General features: G+C 37.2%; 1 protein-coding gene across 2 annotated transcripts in view; it reads left to right on the plus strand.

Moving 5' to 3' along the window:
• The first annotated feature begins 2,136 nt into the window (after positions 1-2,136).
• Positions 2,137-13,410, plus strand: part of LOC103463489 (ankyrin repeat domain-containing protein 13C) — a 31,551-nt gene continuing 20,277 nt past the window's right edge. Inside the window, exons 1-4 of one of the 2 annotated variants that reach the window (XM_008406868.2) lie at positions 2,137-2,239; positions 2,347-2,812; positions 6,652-6,693; positions 11,955-12,059. In XM_008406868.2, coding sequence (XP_008405090.1) covers positions 2,449-2,812; positions 6,652-6,693; positions 11,955-12,059 — 511 coding nt within the window. In that variant the 5' untranslated portion in view covers positions 2,137-2,239; positions 2,347-2,448. Of the gene's footprint in view, positions 2,813-6,651; positions 6,694-11,954; positions 12,060-13,410 lie in introns of both variants that reach the window. The other variant, XM_008406869.2, reaches the window with a different exon arrangement.

Here is a 13,410-nt window from a genome sequence, read left to right on the forward strand (position 1 = left end):
ATACTGCGCCATAACAAAGTGACAAAAAATTTTCTAAAACAAATTATCTGGCAGTTGCATTTAACTATCTTTTTGCTAAAATATTTTATTGTTGACATTTTACAAATTAAAGTTTTGTTCCTTTTCAATTTATTTACATCTGAATTCTGAACAAGTTCATTATTTTCTTTTCTGTAATTTTGAGGTGTGGACTATTTGTTAGATAAAACAAGTGAACGTTTTACTTTAAGAACTGGTCATTTTTACTGCTTTAAAAAAAAGGGATTTTTTTTTCTCTTTCAAGCCAAGGCCAAAAAAAGATGCCACCTAGATTTAACTGGCACTAGACAAATGGGTGCAAATGTGCATCCTGGTGGATAATTTCTGCATGTAGGCAATTATTTTTCAACTGGCAACAAGTTGCTTGAACCTAACAGATGCAGTGAATTGCATTTCCATTTGAAAGAAACACACTGTAACGAAATGCAGTATGAACTACATTCATTATTAGTAAGGTGGCTGAATTTTGAAAATGCAGCTTCTTGCTGTGAAAAGAAATGTGTCTGGAAAGAATGTGATCTAATCGAACTGCTGGATCACATCCATAACTGTACCTTAAATTGTTAATGCACAGTTGCATTGTCGGATATTACTTGGTTGGCAGCAAATGAAATGTTTGAATTCACAGCTATGTTTAATAGTGAAAGTAAGAGCATATGCATACACACATTATGAAGGGAGCTCGAGGGATTGGGACTGAACAGCTGTGAAGCCATAAGAAAACAGCAAATCAGAGAGGCTAACTGGAGAAAAAGGCTTCAGTTTGCAGGGGATCATAAAGATTGGGCTCTGGGGCAATGGAAGACAGCCATATGGTCTGATGAGTCCAGATTTACCCTCTTCCAGAGTAATGGTGCATCGGGGTAAGAAAGAAGGCGGATGAAGTGATGCACACATCATATGTCCACTGCAGAAGCATGTGTGGGCAGTACTATGGTCTGAGATTGCTAGTTAGTCAGGTTCAGCAACATCATGAGCCCAAGGAATGAGGTCAGCTGACTATCTGTACACTGAATGACCAGTTTATCCCATCAATGGATTTAAATTCCTAGTTGGTGTGGGCATATTCCTGTATGATAATGCTGGGATTCATTGCGCTCAAATTGAAAGCAGGGTTGAGGGAGACCTCTTTTGGTGATGGCTTTTTTGTTTTGGCCAAGCAGTGAACAAAACATTTTTGTTCTATGTGAAATAACTCACTAGCCTCTGTTATTTGTCTAAAAATGTAACAAATAAATTAAAATTAATACACACAGTCATAAGGCAACATAAACTAGCCTCAATACAGTTTTTTCCTGGTGTAAGTTTAAACTCTTGTGTGTTTGATACCACAACCTGTTTCTTAGTCACCACCTCCTAATGTGAACAGATGACCTATAGAATTTTGAAAAACCTCTATTTGAAGTCAAGAATAGCTAAGGTTCGAGTCAAGTTCAAAGTCTTTTGGGATTTACCTAGTCGAGCCTAAAGTCACCAATTTTGTGACTTGAATCTGACTGGAGTTCATATAATGTAATACTAGTCAAAATAATGTTTTTGTGTCTCAATTATTATCGATATTTTTTGTTTGTTTGTTTTGATTGGATTTCACTGGTCATACAATTTCAGTTCTGATTAAAAGCAAATGGGCTGAACAAATATTTTTTTCTCCAAAATACAATAGCCCACAAATATTGTACCATTTTATTTGTTTTTTATTTTTGTATTTTTATTTGCGAAGAGCCATAAACAGTGAGACAGTGAGGAATTAATCAGCTACAATAAAGGGGAAAATGTAAATTAATTCGTGCAGTTTAAGATGGTGGGTGTTAATGGAAAAATTAGAAAAGAAATTGCAGTTAATATAAAAAAACTCCTCATTATCTGTGAAGGAAAATGCTACCATATCTCCTTCATAGCAAATATGTTTCTGATATTAGAGATTTTGCTTTTTTGTCATTATCAAGACAACATAGATAATAAAAAAATGAAACAAAGCGATGTTTTGTGTCGGTAGTAAAAAGTATAAAATACAATATTTCTTTAAAATCCGAGTTACATTAACAGTAATCGGAGATAATAACCGTTAGTAACCTTTTCTGAAGTCTCGCGATAGTTGAAAGCGGAATCTTTCGTACTTGTGAGACGCTTCTGTGTTGAGCAGCAACGACAGTTTAGGACGGCGGGAGGGGAGGGAGCAGTTTGTTTTGACAATAAACCGGTAAACAAAAGCTACCGCTACTTCTTTCTTCAGAAAAGTGGCGTTTTGGCGTTTTTGCGTCTTTGGTGGACAGGTATTCGTTTAATTAAATGTTGTACGATTTCCAGCGTTTGCGTAAGGAGCTCCAGCCGGCGAATCGCATCAATTCGCCCGGAGGGTCATCGTCAGCGGCGACACCCTCTGCTCCGTCAGCCTGAACCGTTTAGAAAATGACCGGAGAGAAGCTCCGTTCCCTGCGTAAGGACCAGAGGCCGAGCAAGGACGAGGATCTGCTGGAACCGGACGAGGAAGCTGCCACCGGGACATTCGCTGTCTCCAAGGCGAATAACAAGAGCAGGGCGAGTAAAATATTCAGCAACCACAAGTTAATCAAGTCACCGTCCACACAGTCGCAGAATAATGGTAACACCAATAACACTCAGGCAACATCGGATGTTATTGATGACAACAACAAAAACCCGATCATCAAACCGGGGCTGGACTTTCCGGTGCACGAATGTGTCTTTAAAGGAGATGTCCGACGGCTGTCTTCGCTCATCCGGACACAGAATATTGCCCAGAAGGACGTCCATGGTGAGCATACTTACTGCTTAAATTGTTAGATTCATAGTAACACCCGAAGCAAACATTTTCTGGGTTTATTTTTGCTCATGTACCATCAGTTTTCATCAGCAGTAAAAGTAGGCGAGGCTTCTATCACGCAAGGCCTGAGTAACTCCTGACAGATCACTACTTTTAATCCAGTTCTCTGGCATAACCTGAAAACGCACCAATTAGACAGACAGCGATTGGAATCAGGCGATTTTGTTATTTCAATGTTAAACTCTGAAAAATCTGCTGGATTCCCCAATATATGCATCACAACTAACAATTGCAACCATTTTCTCTATAGAAACCAGCCACCTACAGTATGTGCACTGATGCACTCATACATTATCATGATTACAACATTCGTCTTTAAGCAATTTCTATTCCTGAAATGAAAAGTTGGGCAGTAGAGGAATAAAGAAAAATGGCGAGAACACAGTTGAAAGTTGCTAAGAAGTGAAAGAAGCCGCATCTGAACTGGAATTGAAGAAACAAAAATTCAGGCAACATTCCTGTATAAACCACAATTTCTGCTCTCTTTTTGAATTCAATGGTCATAATATACATGGATGTCGTCGCTCTCATCTTATTCAACAACAGTTTCACTAGAATGGCCTAAAGTGTGAAAGTATATCAGCGGTTATTGTAAGCAGCAAGAATTCTCAACATCAATACGTTTTGTTCAACTGAGGGTTTAACTGTGTTGGATTAACATAACTGTTAAAACGTCAACATTGTTGGTCACTCCAGTTAAGCACAGTTTTCCGTGAAAAGTTACTTCATGTTAATGCTACTCATGTGGTGGTTGGAAGAAAAGTTAATATCAGTCAGCAGCTGTAGTCCAACATCCAGAGAAAAGATAAGTTGGAGCTGTAGGTCATTATCATAGTCAACCATGCAGGGAGGGATTAATTTATACTAGCATGATCCACAGACATCAGCAGATATTTTGCTCTGGTTGAGAACCCATTAGAAAATAAAAGCACCAGTCAAACTGAGCATTTTTTCAACTGAGAAACTTTATGCTCACAAACATGCTCACGAATGATCTATTTTATCATTGACTCCCTAGCCCATCTGTTGTAGCCTTTACAGTAATCTACTTGATATTTTTTATTAAAATGTCTTTTTTTTTTCTTCTTTTTTTGAAAACTATGACTTCTTTGTTAGATGTTTCAATAGTGGTTATTTTTCACAGCTGTGTTAATTTGTAGTCTTTTTAACCGTGTTGCAATTTGACTTAATTTAGTCTTTGCAAAGACTTTTATCTGATTATTATAAATAGAAATAGTTTCTAGCTCATCATCCATGTGTAATAAAATAAAAACAATTTTTGGTAGGAGTGCCTTCAAAGGCTCTGAAAAATGTGTTTTAAAATTATGTTTGCTTTGAAAACAATGATAAGCCTTGTTATAATTTATTTATTATAATTTCAAGATTTTTTTTCTACCTCTAAAACATGGTACTACCTCTTTACTAAAATTTTGAAATTAGGGAAATATGCTTAAAATAGTTTTTTATAATTTTGTAATTCCTTTATTTCTGTTGGGTTCAAAGCTAGCACCTATGTCAAAGATCCTTTAGTACATTCTTTCTTTGTTATGTGTATTGTTTTTGGAAAAAATATTACATCATGGAAATTGGTTCAGGTAAGTCAGGCCTGAAGAAAATTGCATATCATCCCATAAAAGCTGGATCAGCGCATCTTTCACATAAACTAGTTCCTTCTTGTTGTCACGAAAGAAGTTTTATAAGAGGCTTTCCATCCCAGGCTGTAGCATATTGTATTACCCCTGAGCAGTGAAATGAACAACTTATCAGCAATGCTTATAGAACCCTGATTTTAATTCAGCCTATATTAAAGTTTATAGATGATATATTAAGGGGCATTTTACAAAACTTTGGGAACGACCAGCTTGTTGCAGTTATTCTTTGGGGCAAAGTCTGCTCAGATAACGGAATAGTTTCCACATAAAACCCCTTCCACCCCAAACTGGACTGACAGCAGGACAAGATTGTCTTGTTCTGGCTCACATACCAACACAGAATTTGGCCCCTACTTGTACCAAATGTCAACATAGGAATGTGCTCTCACATTGCCTAATTCAACAGGGTGTCAGACAGAAAGGCGTTGTTGTGGAACCTGAACCTGTACTTGTCAAAAACTTTTCCTCTGTGATGTAGGTCGGTCTGGTTTGGCTACTTTTTGAATCTCCACAGTAGTTCAGCTTCTGACAGATAACAGAAAACCCCCCCAATAAATTTCAGTTACGTAAGGCCAAATTTAAATACAAGAATCAAACAAAAAAAACATTTACTTACTTACACAAAGAGCACTTACTGACTGTAGAAGGCTGTTAAATCGCTGTCTGTTATGACGGTGTCCAACCGTCCCTTTGCCAATTCTCTACCATTTCACATCTATCCACTGGCATTTTGTCCTTTCCTACCTCCATTTTATACTTGAAAAGGAACTCTTTTCATAATCATTTACTAATTTACGTGTTGGAAATATTTTTATGAACTATTGAATTAAAGCTCAAATTTTCCTAGGTATAATTTAGTTTTATTGTAAATGGTCTTCTGATATTTTGCATAATCCTTTATTCGCATTTATTTTGGCTCTGGTTTCTGCTTTGACGAGCCAGCTTATGAAATATGAATGAAAATATGGATAAGACTATGATCCCTGAATAAACCAAAATAATATTGGCTGTGCTTGAAGATATTGTTTGGTTAAGATATAAAATGACATGTAGTTACAGCAAACTATATAATATATATATATTATTTAAAAATGTTTGTGGTAAAAGTGGGTATGGAACAGACAGATTTGCTGGGAGTAGTATCCCTCAGCTAGCTGAGCAGCAGTGGGAAGCAATGTGTGGGAGAGGGGCATCACAATGCTACTCTGCACTTTCATTGTCATCTCAGGAAAAGGAGTTCAAGCGTATGAATAGTATGAAAATAACTTTTAGAACCTCAGTAGCTTGATACTGATGAGTAGCCAATGCATGAAGTAGCTTGAAGAGATTAATTACACTAATAGCTAAATTCATTATATCCACTTTAAAATTTTCTAGAATGGATCCTTTTAAAAAGTTATAATGGATTTGGAAGTGTATCCTATCTTAATGTGACCGACCTTAAAATCTCTAAAAACCTTATCAGCAAGATCACACCCATGTGCTATAAGATACAATTTTATGGCTGCCAGTAAAATGGGAGATAAGTGTCTAGTGGGCATATAACCCCTTCCTACGTAAAATACTCGCACTTCTAATCATTTACCACAGCATCATGTCAGAGTTGTAGCTTGTATTTTACACCATATCAGGGCTTACATCATTTGAAGGCACTCCCTACAGTGACTGCCTGTTCTCATCATGTTTTCCGCAGTAGAATCCTTTAAGGAGCTGACTTTGCAGTTTGGCTTCCTCTGAGGCACATTTTATATCTTGGGAAGAAACATGCTTTTTTCCCCCCCACACACCTGTAAAAAGTTATTTTTTAGGGATCATATATATAATGTTGCTCTTGCCATGATGAAGTGATTATATTTAGCTAACTAGCCATGTCACCACGAAATAAATTGAGATTAGTTTGTGGTGCAGTTGGTTGTTAGCTGCTGAAAAAGGCTGTCATGGTGAGAGAACTCATAATAGGCATTTATCATGACCATATAATTTTGAACTCTGTGTGTTTTGCTTTCCAGTATTACAAATTATCCAAACTGTGACAACTCTATAGATAAAGTTCTTGTCTTTGCTTTTTCCTGTTTCTACTAGTCACTATAGAAATTCATTTTTTTCTGTCGTCTACAGGAAACACACCATTGCACCTCGCTATCATGATGGGACAGAAAGGTGAGCAGTGTGAAGCTGTCCCTGCCATGTGGAGCATTTCTGTTTCTGACTGGCTGTCTGCTTCTGTTTTGTGAATGAAGATGTCTGTAAGCACATATGACGTCTGTTTGTGTTTTTCTTTGTTTCTGTTGTGTGTTTCAGTTTATTTTTCTGCCTCTGCGTCTGTGTCTAAGCACCACCAGACATTTGTGACAGATCACCACACAAATCCCAGCCGGCAATATGCTTATGCATGAGTGAAAGGGTGTTGGTGGTGTTTTATTGTTTTCTTCTGGTTAAGAATCAGAGCTTAACTCTTTAACATTAGGGTTTTCTATCATGAGCTTATGGAAGATAATAATTCTGATACTGTAAATATTCACCTCATTAATTTAACTCATGATGTGTGGAATAGGCTTTTGTCTATCAGACCAACATACTTCCCTGTAAATAAATACTTATTGAGTGAATATTAAATATATAAAACCATGATGGAACATTCCATTTTAAGTGGTATAATAGGGATGCACAATGTCGGGAAAATATGCAATTGCGATTTCTGAAAAATACGAAAATGAAATGAATTATGATTGGCAGACATTTGACCTTTAGCATCATACCACTAAAAAAAATAGATCAGGTGTTAGCATTAAGGAAATTTAGAGTCTATGCCACAGGTCGCATCAAAATGCAGAGCTTGAATACAAGGCACTTCAGATATAATATTGTACCAAGCTTTGTGTCCAAACAGTCCTTTTACATCATGATGACAATTAGGATATTGTGTAACTCTATAGTATAATTACAAAGACAAGATAAAGTGTCATACTTTATTTGATATTCTACTGTTAGCCTGATAACGATGAACCTGGGAAATCCTGCTTCAACATTGAATAATTAATCTTTGATAACATTTGACATATCTTCTAAGCGTACGTAAGCCAACCTGTTATGCTTTATTGGCATCGGTTGGAATAAGAAAGAAAAGGTACTTCTTATATAAAAAAAGTTTGTATATTTGAGAAGATTTAAATAGATTTTTCAGTTATATGCTCAATAGAGCATATTATGACATCAAACCCTTGCTACTGTCTTTTAAGCGATATTGTTTTTAGCTGAATTGAATGGGACTGAAGGCATGTGTATACATAATTGAAGCATCTTATTTGTGTTGCAATGAAAAATGTACTTTTGTTTTTTGCTGCTGGAAATTGGTACACAATTGCATTTAGTGCACAGCTCTATTCGTTCAGTGTCAGTCATGGAAGCACTGGTTTCAATTGATTTCACATTCACAAAGGTCAATTCCTGTCACTGGCATCAGAGCCACTACTCTTTTGGTAACTCCGCCCCGCCAGCCAAGTGACAGCGTTGTGTCGGATAGGAGGCCATGGCATTGATTGCGCTAATGAGGTTGCTTGTTTTCTTCCCTGTCCTCCAGGGAGGCTCAGGCGAGCCAGGCTTAAGGCTACAGCATGAGATCACTGTCTGGGCGTGGCTGCCCTTTATGGATGGAGAGGACAAGGCCCTCTTTGTGTGTAGTATTGCATGTGCAGATGTTTATTATTTATTTACCGTTCCAGATAAGTACTTAGTGACAGTTGTGCATATGAGTGGCTTGAAAAACTGGAACAGTTACACTGGCTTGCTGGCATAAGCTAGTATGCAAAAGTGTCAGAGAGGCCAGAATGGCAATAGACAATGCTAAGCATAATGCTGGACAGATGGATGATGTTGGTTGAGGTGTAAAACAGGTTTTGCATAAAACTTGCCACCTGCTGTATTATTTTTACTGCTTGACTCCGTCACAGATTGTGGATAAAGGGGCAATTTAATTATCAATTAACATGCTGTTTTGTTTTGATTCATTTATCTTAAATACTATTGCTTTATCCACAGTCATTACACACCAAAGACAAGCAAAGACAACACAAAGTGCTTAGTTAAAGATAAAAACAGGTGTCAATGAAAAAAGCATATAGAATTCAAAGAGTACTTGAAAGGGGAGCTGCACCTGCCACATCTCTTGACCCCAAGCAGCAGACACAGAATGGCAGCAATGTCTCTCTAACAGCTTGTGTCCAGTCTCTATGGTAGCCAACTGCTCTTCTGTTCATATCATTCAAAGTACATTTAGATACAGCCTTATTGTTGTTAGTTAGTGAGTTACTGCTGTTGAAAAGGATAACATAGTAATAGGCAGATATTATAGGTAATTGTATAGTATGTAGAGTGTTGAGATCAACATAGTTGTTCCAGATCAGCCCAGTGGTTATAAAAGCTAAAGCAATATACTTATTTCATCCATAAATTGGAAGTGGTTGAAGGTATTGCATATAACAGAAATCTATTGCCAAAAAAAAAGTCTTTGTCCATGTTTTATGATGACCTACAATATCACCACATAGCCAGACAGAGTGCTTAAAGTGCCTAATCCCAGACCAGAAGGACATATGGCCTGGCTGCTCTTCCCATGGTTCTGCATATCTGCTAAATGCTCTTGTTGTTATTATACAACCACTGGATTTAGCAGAGTGATGTAGAGGTCAAAGGCCTCTGGGGGCCTAAGGCTTACATCAGAAAGGGAGCGTACATCTGTGCATTTGTTTGCTTGCATTTTCTTAACATCAGCTTCAGTTATCAGATGTTTCAGCCCCGGGCTCTGTCACAGGTCGACCGATGCATTATAGCAGCTTGCTGCTGTTAAGTTTCATGGTGTGGGGCTGTTTGTGACGCATTCTGCCATCTTTGTATTTAATAAAAGCGTGGGATTTGACTAGAATGAAACTGGAAGTAAAAAGCTCGAGGACAGTGTTGGAAAAATGCATCAAGAGGAGCAGAAAAGGGAAACGTGTGAACATGGTTGTCTTTGTTTTAATTGTTTTTTCTCTGTCTCCTTTTTGAAGAGCCAATAACTGCTTTAAAGGAATGCAGCCGCAGTGCTTTTGTTGCTGTCACAACATCCCTTTTACTATTCTTCTGTGAGCAAACTGTATACAGCCATGCATGTTTTTGTTGTGTTTTCATGTTTATTCAGGAAACGTTTCAAGTGTGTCATTCTCACTTATTAAGAATACATGGGACCCTGGCTGCTTCCTCATCTATTAAACATGGCAAGGATGTAGGTGGTTGATGTGAGATTGTGAGAACATGTTACACTCAAAAGGAAGAGGTTGTGGCATTTTTTTTCATACTGAAGTTTAATAAAGGACAAGTCTGAACATGAGCGCAAAAACTTGAGGTAGTTCGCATTGACTCAGAATCAGCTAAAATACTTTTCATTGCCGCCTCATGTGAGAGCCCAGCATATCCACTCAGCAGCAGTAGTTAGGGCTGGGTTTGCATTTGTTCGCTGCAGTGCTCACAGGACTGTAACTACTCAGCCCACGGCGAAGACAGAGCTGTACAGATGCCAGCATTATAATAAATGATGTCACAACAACACTGACAGCTGAGCCAGAACAACAGACTTCATTTTTGGCTGGCTGTAGTTTGCTGACAAGTTGCCAAGAGAGTGGAAGGATTTCTGTGCTGCTCTCAGAGTTGATCTTTGAATTAAAAAAAAAAAGTGACTGTCTGGTCAGTTATCTGTTGTTATACTATAATTACAGCTCTGAGGTCCACTCTACATAGTACTAGTGTGTTCCAGTGACTTAACTGTTTTATTCACTTGGATCTGGACTTTTAGTGATAATTAAATTAGTGATCTGTGTCTTTTGTAACTATAGGTCCCACATGGCTCGGTTTATTAAAAGGTCAGCTGTCATCTCAGTTCTACATAATCCGTCTTTATAATCAGAGTTATTCTCAAAATGCTCAATTGTTTCTGTAGTTAAATCAGACATGGTGGAGGTAGCTGACATCACCCATATTAGAGTACACTGGACCTGGTCCGATATGTTTACAATGACAGTATAAACAGATACTGCACATACATGTTTACCACAAGAAGAATAAACCTGTCTGTCATTTGTTAAATTCAATGGATGGTGAATCTGAACAGAAAACTCCTTGACCTGCAAGTAACCATAGCAACATCAAACATTCTTAGAATATGTTTTTCAAAAAATAGATTTTTTGAATCCGTTTCAAGAAATAGACTCCTTGATTGCTGTGCAGTGCCTTACAGCATTTTGTCACATTTTTATAACTACAGAGAAATGCATAACTAGAGGAAGGATAAATCTACAGAAGTTTCAACAGTTTCTACAATTACACAATCTGACAAGTGTGGTATGCATTTGTAATCATATCCTTTCTCTTTGATAGCCCGGAATAAGATCAAAAGCAACCAGTTGTGGCTAGAATTCCCTTAATTAGTAAAAACTAGTTCAACTTATGTGTGATACGAGTACACCTTTTCTGCGAAGGTCACTGAGGTTTGGTAGAGAATATTACAAGCAAACAAATATGAAAACCAAACAACACAGCAGTCAAGTCGTCAACACATTTTGGAGAAGTTTAAGGTAAAGTTAAATTGCAAAACATTATCTCCAGTTCATCTGACAGAGGACTGGAATTAAAATTAAATTCCGTGTTTATGTCTTTCTGCTTTGGGTTCATAACAAGCATAAATGCCACCTACTACCTGCTAAAAAAAAATAAAAATAATTATTTCTATCTTAAAACAAAGTGTCTTAATTTATTTCAGGGCTAGGGAGCCTGCATGCAAAATATGTAAATGTTAGCATTTATTATAGCCCAAAGGAAGCACATATTTGTGACATGTAAGTTACATACAAATGAGATATTGATACATTTGCCATATTTTGTGCAGCTTTTCTGAAAACCTACTAAGACGTGGCTTTCCCCCTGAACACATGGCAAGACTCATGGTAATTCTGGGGGAGCTACAGAGATCCACATGTCTGGGGAATGAATACAAGGAAATCATTCACATCAAAGCCTGTGTTTTATTAGCTCAGCCAAAGTCCAGAGACCCAAACCTAATCTGTGATGAGTCAAAAATATTTGTCAACACATTCTCCCCATCCAATCTTCATGAGCTTGCGAAGAAAAATATGAATAAATTTCAGTCTTGATAATGTGCAAATGTAACATTTGAGAGTATTGTTTGTCTTCCATCAAATAAATATTTGTAAGACAAATTTGAGGTTTTAATAATAAGTCACATATGTATTAGTCAAAAATGTCCATGTGAAAACGTGTCTTTGGGTTTGTGTAAGACAAACCGTTCCTCTCTGTCTACATAGCTTGTCAGTGGCGTTTGGTAGATATTCTTTCAATGTTTATGATTGTTTACCTGACTGTCCTTTTCACAGAGTGTGCCCATTTGTTACTGGCTCACAATGCACCTGTGAAGGTGAAGAATGCTCAGGGATGGAGCCCCCTTGCAGAGGCCATTAGCTACGGAGATCGACAAATGAGTAAGTATCTGAAACAAACAAGAAGTGTGAAGTCCCGCTACAGGTACATAGTGGTTGCATAATGTTAGTCAAACAGCCCACTTACAGTCATAACTGTGGGCCCAGTCAGATTTTTTTTTTCCTGTGTGAAAACCACGATGGAACAGAGAAAAGTCTTGATGCAAATCAACAAAGACCCTGCACATTCCTCTAAACTGCTGCCTCCCAGCAAGGCCATGATGGTGGCCCTCTTCTTTTGTTCATCAGAAAGAGGGTACATTCCTCTAAGTTCTCAGAGCTTCTGTTTTAATGAAAGGATATTCACTAGACATTTCTCTCACTCATCATACACTGATTCCACTGAATTCCAACACATTTCAGAGTGTTAAAAACCTTAGCCTGAAATGTTCTGAGTATTTTGTTGTTACATGCAAGCATAGCCTTGTTGCACAACAAAGCTAACTCCTCAAAGATGTCACTTCAGTCAGATTTGTGATAAATTTTGGTGAGGAAGGGATAGAATGAAGGGGACAGAAGTTTGTTTGCACAACAAACTTCTGTTAGTAGGATTTAGATTTAAATGTTGCTGCCTGATATATGGTGTATCAGTTGTTTTTCTCTGTCACGTAATAGGTCATCTGAAATAAAGCCCTGCACTAATAAGCTAAGGGGGCATGCTGCTGTCTGTCGGTTGCAGAAGAAGTCTGACATAATATGGTTAAATGTATTCTACTTTCATACTTGTATAATGATACAAGAACAGTTGCCTTATTAAATGGCCTACTCAAGTTGTAACTATAGCTAAACGTACCATCCACATACTTAACTGCAGTATTGGCAAAAGCAATTCTATTTCTGCCCTTTAAAAAATAAAAAGGAAATCACATCACATCAAAAAGATATTAGGGGATTGCTTGAGATATTTAATCATTTATTTTACAATGACATGTTCATTTAAAATTTACTTGAAGCTGATAATTTTGCAACTACATCTTGCAACCTCTAAAGTCCATATTTTCTCTACAACACAAATATAAAGGCAAAAAAAACAAATAAAATGAACACATTTGACACATTTTACAATTGTGGTTTTATGTGAATGCTGACAATGCTTATTCCTACCAAATATGGGTAAGTATTTGAAATTGACAAAACATACTTTTCTTGTGCAGCATGATGTTTTGTGATATTATTATTATTATTATTATTTTAGTTCTGCCAAGTTCTGTGGAAACATCAAATAATAGTGTGAATACAAATGAAAAAAAAACAACAGTTTGTCGCGTCTTCTGATGCCAAAGCAGAAGCCATGTCAAGTCCAATTTTAACTCAGAGACGCACCACGAATCAGTTAGGCATACAAACATAATGA

This window comes from Poecilia reticulata, linkage group LG4 (assembly GCF_000633615.1).
Source record: "Poecilia reticulata strain Guanapo linkage group LG4, Guppy_female_1.0+MT, whole genome shotgun sequence".
Lineage (NCBI taxonomy): Eukaryota > Metazoa > Chordata > Actinopteri > Cyprinodontiformes > Poeciliidae > Poecilia > Poecilia reticulata.